General features: G+C 39.1%; 1 protein-coding gene across 1 annotated transcript; it reads right to left on the reverse strand.

Annotated features, from left to right (window-relative positions):
- Positions 1-511: 511 nt before the first annotated feature.
- Positions 512-22,448, reverse strand: scaf4b (SR-related CTD-associated factor 4b). The gene is made up of 18 exons (XM_058413715.1): positions 22,281-22,448; positions 20,047-20,130; positions 19,831-19,875; positions 19,548-19,709; positions 19,337-19,466; positions 18,882-19,021; positions 18,227-18,307; positions 18,027-18,109; positions 17,760-17,811; positions 17,295-17,375; positions 16,962-17,026; positions 16,596-16,789; positions 16,345-16,445; positions 15,946-16,059; positions 15,359-15,515; positions 14,785-14,882; positions 2,524-2,575; positions 512-1,939 (listed from the first exon to the last, which is right to left on the reverse strand). Exons 1-18 carry the CDS (start codon positions 22,308-22,310, stop codon positions 1,572-1,574), a joined length of 2,037 nt encoding a protein of 678 aa, XP_058269698.1. The 5' UTR covers positions 22,311-22,448; the 3' UTR covers positions 512-1,571.
- Positions 22,449-22,567: the final 119 nt, after the last annotated feature.

Below are 22,567 nucleotides of genomic sequence, written 5' to 3' on the forward strand. Positions count from 1 at the left end.
GGCCTCACTTCCTGTTTGGGATAGGAAGGAACTGGATATCAAAAAATAAATAAATAAATAAAATCAGAAAAGCTCATTTTGTTCAGGTTGGTTTCATGATGCTTTGATTAAAATTTCATGATGACTGGATGAAATTTGTAGAAGTGAAAAAAAAAAAACTGGCAGAAATCGGATAAACCGAAGAATCGCCAGAAATGACGTTACCGCAAAAGCATGTCTAGCTTTTAATTAATTATTAGTTAATAATGACTTACTAATTATTACAAGTGCACTGTGTAGTAGGATAAGAATATTGGCTTCTATGTAGTGCTCAAAATGTCCACACTTTCTGTAACTGCTTTCTTAAATCAATTCGTTCAAAAAGTTCAATTCCGTAAAAAATACCGCAATATATTTACGAAAATGAGTGTGTCTTTTCGAACGTTATATCTTGCCAAATAAGTTTGTCATGCAGGCTGTATGATGATTACACAAAGAAGAAAGACAGAAGCAAAAATGGATGGATAGAAAAATAGTTTACTAAAATTAACAGTGAGTTTCTACACAGTCTGAACTCCAAAATATACAAATCCTCCAAAACGGGAACAGAACTTTGTTAAACCAATATTCTGAATAAATAATCAGACATGCCCCAAGTCTGAGACCACACTATCGTTCCACGATGCATGTAGAGACAGCCCAGACGCTAACCTTCTCACAGTGCGTTATGGGATGTTGGACTCCATCACTACAGCGTGACTACGATGAAGAGAAAACCTGCATGTTTACAGTCATGTTTCACTGAACGTCAGACTAAAACCATCAGATTTCACAGATTTAGAGAGAAATGAATAATTACACTGCAAACACTGAGGACAGATCAACGATCAGATTCAGCGAACAGTCCTGAGCTCAGAACAACACCTTCACTTTTATTTGTTGCGTTTGTTTTATATTCTACATTCGACTTATGAAAACTTCACAGGAAATTCTGGAGTTGTTTGAAGAACTCTGGGAAATTTCATGGGATTTGAGGACTGTTACATATTTGTGTAATTTTACATGCTGAAGGTTTTATGTAAAATCTGGTTACGGTGTTTGAAGACTTTTTGCTAACTTTTTTTTTTTTTGGAAGTCATTTTGGAAATTTTCCCATTTTTTTCCGAGACATTTGTATAGCCATTTTTTGTTGAACATATTTCATGGCTTAAAAATATATATAATTTGAACAATTCTGGGGATTTCTTGTAGCTTTTTATAGATATTGTAGCTTGTTTTGGTCATTTTTTAATATTTAATTTTATGGTAAGAATTCCATTGTAATTTTTAGGTTTAGGGAATAATGGCAGTTTTAGAAGAAATTTGGGAATTTCATTTTAAATTGATGTCTTTTTATAATTTGAATAATTTTGTGAACCGTTCGGAAAATTTATATTAATGATCCTTAATTATTATAATATTATTAATATTATATTAGAATAATGTTTCTCAATTTTTTTTTCCAAATTCAGAAGAAATTTAGTTTTCTTTAAGGCCGACGTGAGTTTTTGTTAGTCTTAAGATTTTTTTGGGGGGTGGTGGTGGTGGTGGGGTCAGTTTCTGAATTGTCCATGACCCCAGTGACCTCCTCGGCTCCACCCGCCATGCCTGAACGGAGGCTCCGGGCCGAACCACTCGGGTGGTCCTCTGTCGTTCCTGAAAGGCCTGCCGTTCCACTGCTCAGCTTCCATGATGCCCGGATGTGGGAAATCTCCAGCGGGATCTGGCATGGGCAACCTGACCCTGAAGATGGGAGCCCCGGACATGGTGGGAAGACCGGGAGGCAGACCAGGTGGAGGACGCAGGATGTTGGAAAACGGCGGTATAAATGGAGGAGGAGGAGGAAGATTTAGAGGTAACGGTGCAGTCTGGCTCCGGGGGGCGCTGATGGAGTCGGCTGATGAAGGAGCCACAGGGTCGGCTGTGTTTAAAACAAAAAACAAAATTATAGTTATCTCCTTATACCCTTTTTTTAAATATAATTTTTTTATTTATTTAATTTAACTCTGATTAGATGAAATTGACCTGCTGACTGTTTACTTTTATTTTAGCAAAATATTTTAAAGAATTTAAAAAAAAAAAAAAAAAATCCACCTGGACCTTTACTGTATCTTTTACCTGAGAAGTGTGCATGTGCATGGAGTGTACTTTAAACGTCAATTAAAGCTTTAAAGATACTTAGACGGTCTTTAATGAGAGCGAACCGCAGCAACTCCATTTTTTTTCTTACCAAGACTTTCAGGACATTAAAGGTATATTAAAAGGTTCCAGCTCTTAGCATACTTGTGTAAAACCTTAAGCCTGATATTTTTTCCTGTCTGTGGATACTTTTAGTTTTGCCGTAGCTAAATGTGCAGCTGAGTGACTTCAGGTGGGAGGGAGTCATCATGTGGTAAAGGCAAAAAGCTTCGGATATCAACTGTATTCGGATTTCTTTGGTTTGACTGAGTTTGATCATGACATCAGTCTAAACACAGTTTTCAGTTCAACCCTAAGTTCTCGTACCTGTCAGGGTGTTCGTGTGCTCGACGGTGGACTCCGTGCTTACAGCAGGCACCTGAGATGGAAAAAAACCCAAAACACACCAAGTTTAATCAGCATGAATAATCCCACAAGGTAAGAACACAAGAGAAACAAAAACATGACCAAGTGCAGAGTTTGGAAATAAATAAAAACAGGGAGGTTAAAGTTTTGCCTTGGATGTCACAAGAACAATGGTTGACACCAAAGCGAGAAACGATGTCTGGATGGAACATGGCTGTGTGTGAAATCACTACCAAAAACGAGGGGAAGGTCAAATAGACAAAATACAAAACAGTGACTAGGAGTCAAAACATGAAGGATCAGAATTTATGACACAAACGTTCAAAGTCTGGATTTCTTAATACACCTTTGCGCCTGTGGGTTTTAGTGTCTCATAGATTTAATTCAGGCTTCAGGATGAGTCTCTCAGTGTCCCTGAGTGAGTGTATAATACATTTCTGTCTATTAACTAAAAGCTGAAATCTCTCATTGAGATTTGTAACACATTTGCAAAAACATTTCACTTCAGCATTAAAGCTCACAGTGTGTAGATTTGCGCAGTAAAACCAGGTCTGAGTATCATCCAGAAGCCACTGGAGTGTGTAGAGTGATGGGTGATGAAGGATTTCAAATCATAAGGAGAAAATTTGATGAGTATCAACATTTAAGAGCTAATGAAACAAAACTATACACTACAACCATTCACAGGTGATGGGAATGACGTTGATCATCACGTGACAGCGGCATGCGTCTAGAAGAGAGATGTCATCTGAGGTGTGATCTCTATTACAGAAGTCTTCACTTCTCACCACAGCCCAGATTCGATTTTAAAGCTAAACTGATTGTTGATGTTTATTATCGTGAAATATTGTAATACCTCGACATTTGGCAAGTTACATGACCACAGCATGAATCTACCCTAATTCTGCTTAAGACATGTAAGAGATTTAAACTTCCTGAAGTGTTTATGCTAAAGAAAAAGTGTAAAGCCTTCTTCTCGCAGCACATAACGCAACCAACATGAATTCAGGACAGGATGGACATCACCTGCAGGTTTTCTACAGGTCCAGTTAGAGAAGGTAAAAATGCAGTGCTATCTTTGTATTATTTAATGTATGGACATGCAAAATAGTACAGGACTAAGCACTCTCCTGTGTAAAACTAATCCAGACTGAAGAGAGCTAAGATCATTGCATATTACAGCATGCGTATAAATTTCCCATGTACCAAAGAAGGTAACATAAAAAGCCCTGATTTATAGAATATCAGTCTTCTGGACCATCAGTTCCTCAACCTCTGCCTCTTTAAGAAGAGACATGTTTTAGTTCAGTACACAGTGGAGTCCTTATTAAAGTCAGTCATCATGTATTAGTATAAGTGTACTGATGAATATGCTGGGCAGTTACGATATCCCACAAAGCACCATAACATGCCTAACCCTCACGTGCGAAGTTTGATGGAAATAAAAATCTCTAGACACTGAATATAGTTAAGAAGAATATAATTCCAGTCATATAACAACTTTAACACAATTATTTAAAAATAACAACAAATAAAAGAGAATATGAAAACTTTACACTAACTAAAAAATCTTACTCAATGACATGGTTGCTAATTAAATTTTACTTATCCTTGTCTTAACTAAGTTCAAATATATTTAATGGAGAAGCAACTGAACGTTTCCATCCAACGTCAGTTTTTTGGCTCAATGATGGTACAGGACGTCTCCGTGATCTTGTCAGGTCTCCGTTAAGCTGATCAGAACAGCAAGAAACCTTTTATGTTTTAAAGCACTGACTTATTTCCTGGTAAGTGTCTGCTTTAAAAGAGGAACTCAGATTTTTGGAATTGAGGAAAAGTCATGCTTGACTGGTTGAAGAGGAAATATAAATGTAATCAGGCTCCAGTAAAGAATGTTTAATTCTGCAACTGAATAACGGATCTGGATTTTCTCTAATTGTAAAGAGAAAATTCCGGCTTTAAGAGCAACCAATCAGTGAGTTCATCCTCAAACAAACCCCTGTAAGGCTAACGATCGTCTGTTATGATTTATGATCGATTATTCAACTGTGTGCTCCGTTAGCTCGCTCTCTTTTTTCCATTTTTTTTAAATATGGAATCTGGTTTTAGACTATTATTTTGGACTGTGGAAGGAAACCGGAGTAAACCCACACAGACACGGGAAGACTCACACTCAAAGTCCACACAGAAAGGTCCCTGCCTGTCCGAACCTGGGATTCGAACCCAGGACCTGCTTACTGCTTACACTAAACCAGAGAACTTCGAAGATGTCAAATCTAGCTGTAAAAAATTCTCTCTTATAACTGTACACAGAACAGCCCGATTTAAGTGGCAGATTTCCGCACATGGATATTCCATGCTTTTCACGCTCCTATTTACTTGTCATGTGTAGAGCTAACAGCAGTCCTAAGGGACATTTTACTTGATTTGTCTTTTCTCAATCCTCAGGAAATCCGTCAAATAGACTTTCATCCGAAGCCTGGTCTAGTCAGAGGGACTTTTGGAGGAACCTCAGTCTGATTCAGCTGTAACCCTGCAGTAGTGTCACGGTGGGTTATTATGGGCCGAGATTAAAATTAAACTACTGACAGAAAACAAAGGCCCAAAATCAGCAATTGGCTAGAATCCAAGGCGTGTGTGTGTGTGCGCGCTCGAACACATGAAGCTTCATCGTTTATTATCGTTCCATCCTGGGTCTCTGTGCCCTGAACAAACCAGAAACATTAAACACGATCATGCAGATAGACAAAACAAAACCCAACTGAGAAAAGAAAGCATCTGTGCTGCTGAGTGGAAAGAAATCTCCTTCAGGAAAATGTCTCTGAAATCCTGAGATGGTCAAGGCTCCAAAGTTTAGGTAAAAATGTCAGGAGTTTGATACACACACACACACACACGAGCGTGTAACAGGTGTATCAGTACCCAACCTAACAAATGTCCCAGAATTGATAGAGTGTACATACATCCTGATCAGCCAATTACAGCTTGATCACTTGACCACCATCACTCAGTTTTAATTGCACCATACAAGCTTGGTTACTGCACTAAAAATCCAGACTTCCTAAGCTAAGCTAACATTAATGTTACAGAATATTGCAGGAAATTCTACAAGGATAAAAAAAAAAAAAAGATTAATAATCAAACATCAACAAAAATTTCTCATTTTTTCTCTCTCAAAGATAGCAAGACCAAAACAACCAGCCATACAACCAGTGGCTTGGCATAGTAACAATAAACTGGAAAAAAACGTAAACTTTTGAAGACTTTCCCATGGTGGAAAACCCACAGATTTTTACTGAAGCCTTCACGCCGAAGACTTTGTCTATAAATGATAAACATGTCCCATCAGGAAACTTCAAAATATCAATTCATATTTATTTTTGTTTAAATAAATATGTGGATTGAGGTGCGTCCCAAATAACATACAGTTTTGATAGCAAAGTGGCTGCAAATGAGCCGTTACCATAGCAACGGCAAGGCTATATATTTTTTTCTTCAAAATGCAATTAAAGTATTTAATCTTCTTTTTATCTTTAAATTACATATAAATCTCTCTCTCATATTATTTATATAAGAGCCATAACATTATGACCACCTGCCCAATATTGTGTTGGTCCCCCTTTTGCTGCCAAAACAGCCCTGACCCGTTGAGGCATGGACTCCACTAGATCCCTGAAGGTGTGCTGTGGTATCTGACACCAAGATGTTAGCAGCAGATCCTTTAAGTCCTGTAAGTTGCGGGGTGGGGTCTCCATGGATGGGACTTGTTTGTCCAGCACATCCCACAGATGCTGGATTGGATTGAGATTTGGGGAATTTGGAGGCCAAGTCAACACATCAAATTCATTGTTGTGCTCATCAAAATATTCCTGAACCTAACATCCACATGTATGGCAGGACCCAAGGTTTCCCAACAGAAAATTGTCCAAAGCTGGCTTGCTTTCTTCCCATAGTGCATCCTGGTGCCGTGTGTACCGCAGGTAAACGACACAAACAGTCCTGGCCATTCACGTGATTTTAAAGAAAATGTGTTTCATCAGACCAGGCCATCTTCTTCCATTGCTCCGTGGTCCAGTGCTCACATGCCCATTGTTGGCACTTTCAGTGGTGCACAGGGGCACCCTGACTGGTGTGTTTCTATGCAGCCCCATACACAACAAACTGTGATGCACTGTGTATTCTCACACCTTTCTATCAGAACCAGCATTAACTTCTTCAGCAATTTGATCAACAGTAGCTCGTCTATTGGATCAGATCACACGGGCCAGCCTTCACTCCCGACGTGCATCAATGAGCCTTGGCCACCAATGACCCTGTCACCGGTTCACCACTGTTCCTTTGTTGGACCACTTTTGATAGATACTGACCACTGCAGACCGGGAACACCCCACAAGAGCTGCAATTTTGGAGATGCTCTGATCCAGTCATCTAGCCATCACAATTTGTCCCTTGTCAAACTCACTCAAATCTGTACGCTTGCCCATTTTTCCTGCTTCTAGCACATCAACTTTGAGGACAAAATGTTCACTTGCTGCCTAATATATCCCACCCACTAACAGGCACCATGGTGAGGAGTTAATCATAAATCAATAATAGTCTTATTTATGTCAACCATCAGTGCTCAAAATGTTATGCCTGATCGGTGTACATATTAATAGCATTTCCTTAAAAAAAAAAAAAAAAATTTACAGGATTCGATACTTTCATTTAATATAATTAATTAATTTATTTATTACATTTATTTGCTTGCTAGATATTGATTCTATAGGCAATAAACCAACAACCTTCTGACTAATCTGAACCACCTTACCTGAATAAAGCCATCCAAAAAAAATAGTTTTCATGATCAGACAGCAGACGAAAGCGACAGAATCATACCTACTCTTACCCTCATTAAAAGTGCAGATTGTACATGCATGCAAATTGAAAATGCCACCAAACCGCCTGTAACATCTGCCTGTTTTCCCTGTCAAACCCAAACTGGAAGAGAGGCTCATCCCTTATGTTTGAGATGCTAATTGTTCAAACTGCAGCTAGTGTGTAATATATCTATAATAAATGGTAGCTAGCTTGGGATTATCACACCTGGTCCATCATCTTACCCCTTTCCTATCCAGCGGGATGAACTAGTGTGTTGGTGAAGGTACTGCAGTGACCTTTAATCTAATAAACCTTGATATCAGACGTGGCGTAAATAAGTGTTTATGACGATTTACAAGGATCCTTCCTAGCATCTTTGCTGTGTATATTTTAATTAATAGTACACATGAAGATGTAAAACACTTGAGCTATCGACAGCAAGCAGTTAGCAAACATTCCTACAATGCAAGCTAGGAGACTTTTAGTTATGTGCAGAAAACCGGCCCTAGATTTAGATCCCAAATGACTAGTGGTGAGGAAAAGTAAAGATTTACCTGTTCAGTTTCTGCTTGCTTGTGAGAAATATGGAAATCGGGAGATCGAGAGTTCAAATCCTGAAGATTCCTTAGTCACGCGCGGCCATGGTGTGCGAGAGAGCAAAACTGGCCATCCTCTTTGGGTGGGATTAATTTTGTCCTGTCAATCAATACAACGCTAAGCCATAGAGGGTGAACGGCGCTTTGTGTCGTAGCTCAGATGAATCTCACGTTATAGCAGAACTTTCCAGAAATGATCCTTGTTCTAATGTGTGCATTTTATACTCCTATGCCTTTGCTGCTTGTTATTGCTGTAACAAACTTTTCCCCTTGCCGTCGGTTTGAATGATGGAATGCTTCTCATCAAACGTTGCATTTGTTCTAAGGTTGACCCCAAACCCTGCTCCACCATGCACGTGCATAAGATTGGATTATAAAAATTTATTCATATTTAGGATGCATGGGAAACAGTTCGGAATAAATTCTTTAGACCTGGCAAAAAAACAACTCCCTGCAACCTTCTCATGCGTTAAAATCTCCTTCCTTGAGTGAATTCCTAGCTTATGACATTCAACAATGTAGGAACTGGGGCTCATGTACATCACATATGCTTTACTCATTTTCAGGAAGCACTTTATATTCAGGTTTGTCGTGGATCCAGGATCCAGGAGAGAACAGTGACTGTATCTAACGTGCTGGGAATACCGCCATGTGTCCATCACACACACATACTCACATTCATATACCTATGGGGAATTTTTCTTACAGCCAAGCGACCTACGGGCACGTTTTTGGGAACTGAAGAAACCCACAATTGTGAAAGATAACATGCAAAACTCTACACACACACCAAACCAGAGAGCTTGGAACTGTGAGGCAGCAACCACACCCTCTGTCCCACTGTACCACCAGAAATCCATAATAATCTGAGTTGTTGGTTATAAAATGGTGTGAATGGTCATGATTAGACCAAGTAAAAGAATTTTCACACACATACTAGTAATCAGACGGTCAATAAAGCACATTAATGCTTCTTTTTGAAAGACAGGAAATGTGCAATGGAACAATTCACGTATTCCAGCTCGAATGTAGATTATTTTAAATCCCTTGTTGCACCATTTGGATTGAACTGAAGACTTGAAATCAAAAGAATGAAGGGTTTCACATAACACACAAAATCCAGCTAAAATGAGTCGTTTAATCGAAATAACTATCATCATTTTTCAGTTTCAGTGTAAAAAGCAAGAGCAAACCAAAACGCCCTGCACACGCAAAGTTACGACATTAGCTAGTTGTTATAGCAGAGTTTTTTTTGTTTTGTTTTATTGATTGGAATCAAATCACTCTGCAATGACCCCGGACACACTAAACAAATGTTTCTGATTTAACAAAGTGTTTTTAAATATCCTGTGCTTCCTATAACCAGAATAGACCATCATCAAGTAATGAACATTATCAGCTTTTCTTTTATTTCTGAATAAGCAGGTGGGCGTGGCATCTCTGCTCAGGACAAACTAAATTGACATTTTGAGCCGTCTTGTAACTCTGTTTTTTGTTTTGTTAGTTATATTTTTTAAATTTATTTATTGACGTTAATGTTAACAGTACAGTAAACACTTTTAATTCATTAATTATTATTAATGAGACTAGATGTTCAAAAAAATCCTGAGATTTGTCTAAACAACTAATCCTGCATAAATTCCCAAGTTTTATAGTCAGTTAGAGAGGAGCATCAAGTGTACAGCGTTGCTTATTTCAAGGGGACAGCTTTTGCAGAATGCACTGCCTTCCCAAAAGACATCATCTCCTCCAGCTAGTACCTATAACAAGCAATGTTTTCAAATATTTATTACAGACATGTTCAGGATTTGAGAAGAAAGTAACAAAGCAAAATATAAAAAAAAGTGCTTGTTACTTTCTTTGTGTGTGTTAAACACACACACACACACACACACTATGAGCCCCAAGCATTAACAAGGTTTTTGGGGACTTCATTTAATCCTAGGTTTTCATCACTGACCTCTGAGATGGATTTATGTGACTTGCTACAAAATATATGCTGCTAAGAGCTAAAGGCTCAAGGAAAAATAATAAAAAACACTACTGGCTTACCAACTCTCTGGTTCCTTCAAGAAAGAGGTGAGGAATATTCAATGTCAAAGACTCCAGCTGTTCGATCACATGGTCCTAAATCTGTTTCTTGTCCTGGATGTTCCTTGCGTTTGTCCAAAAGCAAACCAGCACCCAGTTTTCAGCTCCGGCATGGAAATGAAAGGTTATCTCTCGAGCAACGTTAACCATTGTCTTAAAACATTGTTAGCTGCATGGAGAAAACCTGTACCGAATCAGCTATTATGCGATGAAGTGGCTGATCAAGGTGATAAGCAAGCATGAACTGGTAGGGTTCAGATATCATCTTTTCATAGCTACTAACTTCATGATACAAACTTACCCAGAAGGCTTTGGTGTAACTTGATTTCCTTTTTTTAAAGGCATGGAAGCGAATATTACTCTTTAGTCAGCACACCTTTAATAAGGTGATATGGATTTGTAAATTGTTCCTGCTGAAACTGTTGTGCAAGTAAAACTAACATCAGGTTTTAAGTCCTCCATCTGTACATGACCACTACCATGCCAAGATGCCACATGGTTAGCAAAAGGACGCAGTGAGTGTACGAGGTAAATGATTTATACAATGTTTTTCTCGCTAGGGATGCTGGAGTGTTGCCGAAACTCGGTCTATCCACCTTAATGTTATAGTTTCGATGTTAGCGTGCTAGCTGCATATAGGATATTTTATAGTTGATGATGTTCCTGTGGAAGTTTAAGTGCATTTTTCATGCTACAAGTGAACACTTGTTTTGGGGAACAGATACAACCCTCCGAAGTTGTGAAAGAACGACATTGTTCAAAGAAGCTGATGCGCTCTCCTGCATCGACACTGAGCGTATGATTAACAGCAACAAATCCAAGTTGTTCTCCAGTGAGAGCGAGTGTGTGGTTACCTTGGCATCATCGGATTCCCCAAGACGCTGCAAAAAAAAATCCAACAATTAATCCGTCCGCCGAGTTTCCCGAATCCATGGCTTAAAAGCGTCCTCTTGAAAACCTTTTTTAGGTTTGTCGTAGAAATGGTTTTCACTTGAAGGCTTGGATGAAAAACACAGTTCATGCTTCGTCTTTACCTAACACGTTACACCCAAAGTACCATGCAGAAAGTTTTCACCGGATAAATGACTACAGACTTCCCGGTCCGGACTCTCGTAGGTCTTTACTCTCATTTCCCCTTCCCTTTTACCAAAGTGCACAAAATTTGAGAAGAGATTTGAGCTATTGTGCATCAGCAAGGTTTCAATCACAGCACATCCCTACAGACTCTTTACTCCTTTTCAACCAGAGCAACTTGCAATTTACAGGTACACTTTTTTTTTTTTTTTTTAAAGGTAGACCATGTTGTAGCCTTTATCGGTTTATACTTAATTTAACGTTGCAGAGCATCAACTGTCAGACAAGTTGGTTGCTTAGGTCAGGGGTGTCTAACCCTTAACCTTAATAAGGGCTGGTATGAATGCAGGATTTCAGTCCACAGGAGTCACACCTGATTCCACCTGGTTAATCTGCTGATCTTAGCTTTCAACAGTCTCCAAGTCCAGTTAGTGTTAATGGTAGTCCAGGGTTAGGTTTCAATGCAGAGGTGCAGACCTGGAGTTAAAGTTTTACAGTTATGCCTAGTATCTAAGAGTTAAGGGTTTCATAAAAGGTTGAGTTCTAGGGGTAAGGTTCGCCAGGATAAGACCAGACACGGGTGGCTTAGGTTATAGCTGGAATAAACATTAAGAATGCTAAATATTTCTTAACCTTGCTAAACTGGTAAAGAGGTCTTTAAATAGGAAGTTTACAGGCAGAAATTCTGACACACACCACAAAAAATAAATAAAAAAATAAATAAATAAAAAAATGCAGCCTACATGCAAAACACAAAACACGAAACCCTCCGTCTTTAGGCTTTCTTGTGGTAGAAACCTAGTGATCCCTGAAACTGGCACCGCTGCAAATACACATGGATACAAATAATAAATTAAATCATCACTTAGTATCTGGTGTGAGAACACTGACGACAGGTTGTATGTAGCCTCAAACATGTCGAGCGAAACGGCATTGGTGGCTTTAATCAGAAGAGTGCTAAAGTATACAATGTGTTGGTGCAACTGGAACCATGAACCAAGATTTTTCTGCATCGACAAAAATGAGTAGCAAAACAGCTGGAACAGGAGTCTAAAAGTGGACACCAATGATGGTGAACTTACCTGCAAATAATACAAGGGAATGTTTTGGTCATTTTTTCTGTTCTGGCATTCTTTCCATAGCGCTGCAAAAAGACCTTCAACTGTCCAGAAAAGCATTCAGAACTTAATCAGGCAGGAATCGGATTCCACACGTGCCAGGAATTAAACAGCTTTACAACTGACTTGTTAGAGCAGGGAGAGGGAGCACTTATCCTATACCTTATAATTCAAATAACTCAAAATTCCAGTGGGAATTTGAGTGCTAGCATATGACTTACAACAAAAAAGTGAACTAATCCATTTCTTCGATGTAATGAAGTAAAGAAAAAAAACCTTTTTAACTAACGTTGTCTAAGTTTTAGACACAAACATCTGATTCAGGTCTATGGTGAAGAAAAGAGAAATTAAATTTCTTTCATTTCTTACCAAAACAAACAATAGAGAAAGTTTTATAGAAATAAGTATATTTTAAAAGACATTGTCTTTGAACAGGGGTATTACTATTCCCAATACGGAAACCTGATTTCCAGTCTAGAATGCGTTTGTATTCGGATTGGCTTCCTGTCCGTCATTTTATAAACATGCCCCCAGCACTCCTTGCAAATAGTTATGAAAAGAACCTGCATATTTTAAAGCTGTGACTATTTGCAATTCCAAATCTTACCTAATGCACCTTTAATGCTAGTTAACTAACTAGTAACCAGGTCACTAGTAGTTTTGTGACTCGCTAAACTTGTAAAGAGGTCTTTAAGTAGGAAATTGCAACAAATGATTATAAAGTTGAAGGCAAAAATTCTGCAATAGTTAAGTCGTGTAATAGTAGTTTATCGTTTTAGATTAAAAGTTGACCGATGTGCTTTTATTGAAAAGGCCACTTTTAGGTTGGTCATGCCCTCTGGCCGTTTGCAGTTAAAGACCGCAGGTTTCAACTGTGCAGATGAAAAAAACCCACCTGCTTGAAAGTTCCAGTGTTTTCCTCTGAAAATGTTGAGGAGCTCTTGTAGTCACCGTTTCTCTTCGAGTGACGCACCATGTCGTGAGGGGATTACTTCATTACAAAACATCAAGTGGGAAATTCATTCCCGATCATTATACTGCTCATGGAGGCAGTTCTATAGCTCAGAGCTGAGTGTTGAAACTCCATGCCAAGACTGGTTTCTGCTTTACCAGCTCAAAGCATTGACAATTTTGTAGCACAGTTTGGATTAGCTTCTATTGTTTTTGCAGCTCTAAGCTTGGATCTGTATTCTGCTTCAACAGATCTATAAATGTGTGGGATTTTACCAAGGTGCTTGACAAATAAATAAATTATATATATTCTTAAAAACATCGCCGTTTGTCACTGATGTTTAGGGTCATATAATAGGATGACTTTTCTCATAGAGTAACTTTGACTGATCTCAGACTGTAGATGCTCACAGTTCACAGGACAGCCATAGTTCAGGAAGTGTTAAGAGGGATAGGACGTGTCAGAGTTTTAACATTGAAAATATTTCTGTGGTCAAAGGAGACTAAAAGAGTACACCATTCCTACAGCCTCTTGACTGCTTCCATCTAATGCTTTCCATCCCAGGAAACTAACCAAATTTCAGTAGATGCCTTCTCTAGTCAGTTGCCATTGGGAATATTTTTATAATCAAAACCTGACTGATAATTTTTCAGTTATGAGAGATTCTTCATCTTCATAGCACTCTATGTTCTGTAACACCAGAGCAACAGGTATATTTTATATATACACTGAGATCATGGGACCATTTGAGCACACAGGTTAATTCAATTAAACTTACAAGACTTCTGCTTATGTAGATTCATGGCATATAATCTAAATGAAGTCCATTTCAGCTCCATCGTTTAGCACTGATAAATGCTGAAATGTTCAAAACAGGTGAATACTTATGGAATGCAATGTACATATACACAGACTACTTAACGGTTCACCAACTTACAATCACTGACCATGTTATCCAGTTGAGTGCCAGATAAGTGTGCATGTGCAGAGGAGACTTTGTAAGTGTGCATATATACACTTAAATATCCTCCTAAGAGCACACGCTACCACGTCATTCCTTAGCTGAGTAACACCTGCTCACTGGAGCTGCAATTCCATCGAAAAACAGGGTAGTTTGGGGTGACAAATTGGGCTACTCAGTACACGCAGACCTACACAAAGTAGTAATCTATGGAGTGTGTTGATCTCCACAGTTTGAAAATAATCATTTTAATGAGTTCCTGGTTTTGATAAATATTGAACTTTTTCCATGTGAGCCTTTACCCGTGGTAAAAAGAATAATAACAAAACGAGGAGAAATAAACACTCGTGAAGCTAACCTTTTTTATTATCAAGATCCAAGACTGACATTAAAGTTATTGACTTATTGACGGTAGCCATGCATTGTACAAAAAGCTTAGAAGTACTGAAACGCATTGTGTAATGCAAAATGACATATTGGTTTAAAACGAAGGCGAACACTTTACCTCCAGAAGTAACGAATGAAGAGAGTATAAAAAGTTTGATCAGATACTCCATTAAGACCTTTTACCTGTGGCACGACTGCAGCTCCGCCCTCATGTTCTGGTTCAGGTCCATCTCCGCCGTCTCCAACGGGTTTAACAAGCTCGGCAAGCATCGAGGCCCACTCTACATTAGTGATCAACAACTCCAATAAATAAGATGCCAAGAACAGTTTATAAAATACATACATACTTCCCTGTTAAAACAGATCTTCCAGATCGAGGCACATTATAACAGGTAGGATGCTGAATCCCAAATGGCTCCCTAGGCCACAGAGTGCACTACATAATGTATAAAAGCCAGTATTACTTACTTTATATATATGTATACAAGGAATTACTGAGGCGAGGCTCTTTACTGGACAGAGTACACAGTGTTTCATTGAATTTTATTATTTCTTATCCTATGTAGTGAATGTATCAGAGTGCACTACATAGTGTGCAAGCACTGCAATCAGCTCATAGAATAGGGTACATAAGGTTTCCAAGAAGTGTATTACACTGGGTGTAAGACGAGGAAGCTGTGTCCCCAAGATTTAGTGCACTATGCAAGACAAAGCGTTGGATCTTTCTGTGATATCGGTTTAAACGTTGTGTGTGTACCTGGTTTGAGTGTTTCCTGGTCAAGCACGGCTCCCTCCCGCAAAACCACTAACTCGGAGTCCTTAAGCTTCTCCCACGGGACGTAGGTCACGCCTAGCTCCATGTTCCAGTACTTCTTGAAGCGACCTCCGACACCTTTGTTCATTGCCCACGCAATCTAATCACACAAAAACACACGTCAAAAAGGCGTGTACAAACCTGAAACTAATCAACATGTCACAAAGAGTCATTAGACACTATATAGAACTAAAACATGCTACATAAAGTCAGACTAAGCTGTGAACTGTGAAGCATGCTGGTGGCAGCATCAGTTTGTGTGAGGGTGTGGGACTTCATGGTAAAGGAAGATTATCCAGAAATACTGAAGCAACACCTAAAGGACATTGATCTTCAGCAGTCCTACAAAGATGTAAGATGTGGCTCAAAGAAACAAAATGAGAGCTCTGGGCTGGCAATTGAAAAGCCCACAGAAAATTAAATGGCTTCTTTCTAGCTGCTCTCTCTCTTACTCACACACAGACACACACAATAACCCTCACACTATACAGGACTAGATTTACTCATGAAATAAGAGCAGACTGCTGTACCTTGAAGGATTTGTGGTTGATCTTGGCAGTTCCTCGGCTGAGTTTATTCAGAGCGGTGTAGGCGTCCTGTCTGTGAACCATGACGATGTAGGCACAGCCTCTGGGAGGGATCATCTGATGCATAAAAAAAAACAACAACAATCATCTCATTTTATATACACACACACACACACACACACACACACACACACACACACAGGATAGGAATCTTTTTAAATGGGAAAATAATATTATAAAACTAATCTTGTTGCAGGGTGAAGAATTATTAATAACCATAAAAAACACTAGATGTTTTATTTATGACTGTGAGGGCCAACTTCACTGTGTTAAAGAAGTTCAGAAGTTATTTATAACTATTACAGATAAACAAATGAAATTAAGATGGTGATCTGTGCTCACATTAATGGACTCGATCTGGCCAAACTCCTCCATCAGACTGCTGATGTCCTGCTGCTGGGTTTTCTTATCCAGCTGACCGAGCCACAGAGTCGTGCTGCACACTGCATGTGCAAACACACACACTTTACTTGCCTACATACTACACAAAGATCTTGCTGTATGTTAACACTCCAGCATCCCTACATATGAATTATTTAGTGCTTGAATGTCCATCAGTGAGGGTTTTAAAACGATAAATCTCTCGCACTGACCGCTGAGCGTCTCTCTCTTTATGGGTGGGAGTCCTTTATGTCTCCTCTCCATCTCCTTCCTGTCATCTGCTCGTGATCTCGGCGGAGTCCTCCGGCGCTCGCGGGAACGGGAACGAGAGTGCCGATACCGTGAATGCCGGGAGTGAGAGCTGGAGTGAGGATGAAGACGAGGTGAAGAACGCCTCCTGGGAGACCTGCGGAGATTACACGGATTTGGAATGCAATGAGAAAAGAGCAAACGGATATTCATACTGTAATACACCCCAAGCATTTGGTCTGTTTTTACACAAGTGTGTTAATTTAAAATTGATAAAACATACTTAAGTCATAATGTTTTTTTTTAAATTTAAACTACAATTAACTTGCCTTGACCGGGATCTTCTGTTGTACCTTCTCTCGTGGTCATCACTCCTGGAGTGACCCAATTCAGCCTGGGGAGAGGGAAAGAAAGAACACAAAAACACACCCTTACAGTCCAGGCAAAAAATCTGAGTGATACAACACCTGGGCAGCTCTGTTCAGGTTTTAAACACACTCGCTCCTTCAACAGGTAGTGGATGCTGAGTATATAAAGAAGCCATACATATGCATAAGCTAGAAATTTGACTTAATACATGTATCACTATGGACAATGGAGAAAAGTATAAAAAGGAATGCAGGAATGAGAAGCCAAATGAGGAAATGTGTGAAGGCATGTACCGTGTGGGGTTCTGTCATGGCGCGGGTGGTGATGTCATCAGGTCTGGGCACAGGTTGTTCATTCTGTGTTTTAGGAAGCACCTGCATTAACACAAGTAAAAGAATCAGTGTAGGGAAGTGAGGAAGTGCAACATGACAATATAAAACCTAGGGATAGACATCAATTCGACAAAAAATCAGTCTACTCGTTTGGTGAGCTTCAGCAGAGTGGGATACTGTATGAAAAAATATAACTTAATTTATAATGAAGTTCCAAACCTGCATATTTGGTGTGATCATGAAAGATTTCCCCTCATCCATAATCAGAGTAATACAAATTTTTGATAATTAATAACATGGTGCATCAATAAATTTGCGGGAAGTCGCATGGTGATGGAAATTTAACACAGTTTCATTTATACGTTTTCTTTGGTACTAGAAACAATATAAAGTTATTTAAAGAAAAAAAAGAAAAAAATGTGTTACCTGGTTGGAAAGCTGGCTGAGAAGGTGACCCTGAAGAGCTTGCTGCAGATTTCTGCACAAAGATAAAAGTTGTGTGTGGGTGTGTGCAAGTACTGTAGCTCAGCGATTATTAACCTTCCTCTGAGGAGTGTGTTCACGCTGACCGACTAGAGCTTTAATATAAATGTTACTGCTGGAATTCCTGTAAGAGCTGCTAACCAATCAGTTTGGAGAATTCAACAGCGCTGTAATATAAACAGTAAATAAAGAGACTGCAGATGGACTTACATGGAGGAAGCGGGAGACATTTCCACTGGCTGTGGTTTCTCAACGTCTTGCTCCTCATCATAGTCAAATCGGTCCTGCAGCACCTATTGGGGGAAAACACACACACATACACACAACTGTCAAAACATTAAGTATTTCCTACTATTACATTGTAATTCACACATAATTAACAATCACACTAACCCAAGTACGAGTGTTACCTTAGAGATTGAGCTGTTCTGTTGGACGGGGTTAAATGGGTTAGCGCCTCCCTGCTGGAGAGTCCGCAGAATCTGTTGGAGCTGAACAGCAAACACACACCAGGTCAGGTTCAGACAATGGCATGCCAAGCACATGCACGGAAAAACAGGTGTTTATTTCCCTTCATATGACAGTCTCATGGCATTTTGTTTCCCAAGTGAAGTTTCCTGAACGCTGTCATTTTAATTGGTTATCAAGTGTCCATGTATATACGAGGTGGGGGGAAAAAAACATCAGAACAGGAGAAAGAGATCTAAAACACTTGTAAGACATTAATGCTAATTAACTGGATTTAGTCTTTTTGCTTTCAAGCTTCTGCTCGTTGATGTAACTAAAATGGAAAAAGTTAGCAAACAATTAGCAAGCTAGTATCAAAGTAACAAGTAGCAGTCTGTTGACGTTAAATTTAATCACTTTGTATACAGAGTTTTAGCTCAGTTGCTTTATGTTATGAGTGGGCTGGCCCTGAGCAAGTGCTGCTAAAATATTTGTGTGCAAGTTCCTAATGTGGACGAGCTCAAAACGAATAAGCATACACGGCCTCTGAAGCAGTCACAGTAAAATGTGTGTTTATATAACACACATGCTTAAAGTTCTCAGATACACTTCACTCACGTCGAGGCCCTGAGCAGACTGGAGGAACTGAGCCACGGCAGCGAGGGTCACGCTGTTCTGCTGATCTGCTGGGCTCTGAGATACAGGAAGTGTGGACAGTCCTGGTGTCGGCTGAACACACACTGCTTCAGCTGGAGAACCTGCAAACACACACATACCAACATCAGCAATAATTCTCATGAAGGATTTTATTTGTGTTAAATATTTCTCTTGCATTCATTTGCAATGAACGCACACAACAAGGAGCCATGATTTCTTCATTTCCGCACTCATTACTTTAGATCCTGTCTGACTGGCCAGAATGATACCGTAATTTCTGACCTCTCCTTTAATGCGGATGGAGACATTAGGGAGAAAAATTAATCATTCTGATTAGTGTGTTATTTATGTTGTGTGTGATTTTTCCATACACTGCGAAGCAAAAAATGTGAATGTGCATCATGGAAAATTGTTACCTTTTAGCATACCACCGTTCTCCATAACGGACACCACCGGACCCGATGCCATGTCCACCAGTGGCTGGATGACTTCCATACTGAACACTGAATTCTTCTGCCACAGACTCAACACACGCAGGATCTTGTCCTTTATGCAGACACATCATCATCATCATCATCATCATCATCATCAGAGTGAGGTTTAAAACACCCCTGTGGAAAAAGCTACCTTATCATCGGGAGGACATTCATAAAGGCTCTGAAAGGTGGCGCTGATGTTCTTCAGGAACCTCGGACCGAAGACATCTTTGTCTTCTCCAAACTGATAGCGTGACTGTCTGATTATCGAATCTACCACGTACAGGCCGGGAACCTTCAGCTCGGGATTACACTACACACAAAATTATTAATATTTATTAACACATATACAGACTTATATATATATATATATACACACACACACACACACAAATGACCATTTTATCTGGAAATATGAATAGACATTAAATCACCTTCTTGATGAACTTCTCAATGATCTGGACAACATGCTTATATAACTGAAGAAGGAAAGAAAAAAAACCCATCAGAACTGATTAAAATACAAGTCTTTAATCAATATAGTTAAAATATATGACAAAAGTTCCTGTACTACTTATACAATACAAATTACTATTTGACAAATATGGCTGCATTTAACTGGAGTGGGAAAAAAAAGGAGAGAAATTTACCTTAATTGCTTTCATCCCGGCTTTGGTAATGGACATCATTTTCGCTCGAGAGATCGGCGGCTTCATGTCCAGTATTGACGCCATCTGAGGGGGACAGAAACTTTAGGTCCAGAGTTCACAACTTAGATCAAGAAGAATGTCATCATCCAGCTGATATGCAAACGCACAGAGGAAGAGAAGAGCAAAGAAAAATTCCTCCAGGGCTGTGGTGCATTTTGTAGCAGGAGAGTGGAAAATTTGTGAAACAGGAACATCAGGAGTGCAAGAGTTCCTCATTGAGAAGATCAGAATTGTCTCTGTACAAATACTGCTACTTTAATAAAGTAGAATAAAGAGCACTTTATTAATCCCCAACAGGAAATTTTGGAAGTTTGGAATCTCCTCTCTACATCAAGTCAAAGTTTACTGCATTTCCTTTAATCGTATGCCTTGACACTGGAATAAACCCCACAACCAAACACACTAAAACGTCCCTGTGGACCTGAGATAAGAGCAACAAGACACCAAGACACCAATATTCTTCTCACTGTGAAGGAATATCTGAATGCAGAGCGTCTGACAAACAATAAAACAATAATTTAAAAAAAATCTTTGATTATCAAATATGAACTATTTAAAAAATAAACAACAATAATAATAATAATAATAATAATAATAATAAAAATAAATGTAAAAAAGGTAAATGGATTGACCATGGGATAAAAAGTTTTAAAACAGTATTTGCAAATAAATCAATAAATAAATCCTGAAACATTTAGATCCAAAATATATAATGCCAAAGATAAAACGTTTAGATAATATCATTTCTGAAGATGAATAGGACCACTGCCACAAGAAGAAGAAAAAGAAGATGATGATGTTCGTTAAAAAATATAAATAAAAATCATTTAGTGGACAGTGGAGTCTGGTGCAAAATCGTTTAATTTTTTTGGAGTAAGTCAAATAGCTCAGAGAAGTACAAAAGTTTGTGCCTTTGCAGTAACTCAACATTTTTATGTATAGGGCAGCACAGTGGCTTAGTGGGTAACACTGTTGCCTCACAGCAAAAAGGGGGTTCGAATGAGGGTCCTGGGTTACCAGGTTTGAACAAGCAGGGGGCCTTTCTGCGTGGAGTTTGCATGTTCTCCCTGTGCCTGCATGTCCATAATTCTAAACTGCCCATCTAATTCAAAACTGTCTGTCTAAATGTGGCCCTGTGATGGACTGGCGACCTGTCCAGGGTGTACCCGTGACCCTAATTTGGAATAAAGTGGGTATAGAAAATGGATGGATGGATTTTTATGTATATAAAAGAGTTCTGGGTTGCCAGATTTGCACCGTTATAATACAACGCATGAAAATACATGCCCTGAATTGACTTGACGCAACAATTTTTTTCATCACACTGACCACACTTTTAAAAAGCCCGGATTTTTTTTTAAGCTAAACTTGGGACAGAACCCGAGTAACAACAGGCGCACGTGCTAATCGTGTCACTGTCCTACTATAGCAACCGCCCGCATCAGTGCCGACGTCCTCGTGACATTTCAATCCGTTTACCTTAACACTACGTCACATGTTCACGCGCACACTTTAAAAGTCAATCAAATAACTAAATATCTCTTTTTGACTCTTAATGGTTATTTATATCATTATGGTTATTTATATTTATATATATGTCAAAGGGATTTTAAAAGCCTTTATGTATTATGATTTTTTTTAAGATTAGGTCTCGAACGATTAGTTGGGTTTAACAGTCGAATGACTCCCGCCCATTTTCACGTAGCTCCGCCCCCAGTATCTACTGCTGCGCGTTGTGTGTATAAAATGATTAAACAGAAACCGCAGCCAAACACAAATAACCACTCAATATATATAAATGTATGAAACTTTTAAACAAGCAAACACACGTTTAAGCCAAAAAAAGCATCAAAGTCTGGCTGCGTGGACACCGTTTCTTGTCACCGCGGCCATTCTGACGCATGCGCAATACAGAGCAGGCCTCTGAAACGTTAAGTCACAAGACCTAGCAAAAAATAACTAAGCGTCGAAATCGCAGTTAAACTAAATTGCTAACTGCTACCATCACATTCTATCACACGTTTTCGTTTGCTTAAAGTAAACAGTTACAGACAAAAAGACTTATTAACATCCTAACATAAACAAAGTAAACTTCATGCAAATAAGCTAGCATAGCTTATCTGACATTAGCATGCACAGCCATAAACAAGAATTTGATAAGAAATGGTCTCTACCTCCGTGTTGAAAGCTTTCACCGCATCCATGTTGTTATTCCTCAAAAGATGAAGCGTTTAATTATAAAACTGCTTTCATTCTCCGAGCACGAAATCGATGTTAAGAGCAACAATCCTGTAACTTCTCTCAACCTCTAACGAAATAGGAACCCTACACGTACACGGGGTCGAGTCCAATTGGCTGCGAAACACACTATATAGGTGGTCTGTGTAGGGCATACGTTTATGGTTTCCACTGATACGAAGTGCACTAGAAAGTGATTTGTGACAACATGTATAGCCACGCC

The sequence above is a fragment of the Hemibagrus wyckioides genome, linkage group LG17 (assembly GCF_019097595.1).
Source record: "Hemibagrus wyckioides isolate EC202008001 linkage group LG17, SWU_Hwy_1.0, whole genome shotgun sequence".
NCBI lineage: Eukaryota > Metazoa > Chordata > Actinopteri > Siluriformes > Bagridae > Hemibagrus > Hemibagrus wyckioides.

Coding starts and splice junctions, on each gene's coding strand:
- scaf4b (XM_058413715.1), bottom strand. CDS start 22,310: ATGGATGCGGTGAAAGCTTTCAACACGGAG. Junction 19,022..19,336: donor GAACGGTGGTATGCTAAAAG/GTAACAATTTTC, acceptor GTGTGTTTGCAG/GTTCTCCAGCTGAAGCAGTG. Junction 16,446..16,595: donor AAAGAGAGAGACGCTCAGCG/GTCAGTGCGAGA, acceptor TTGCACATGCAG/TGTGCAGCACGACTCTGTGG.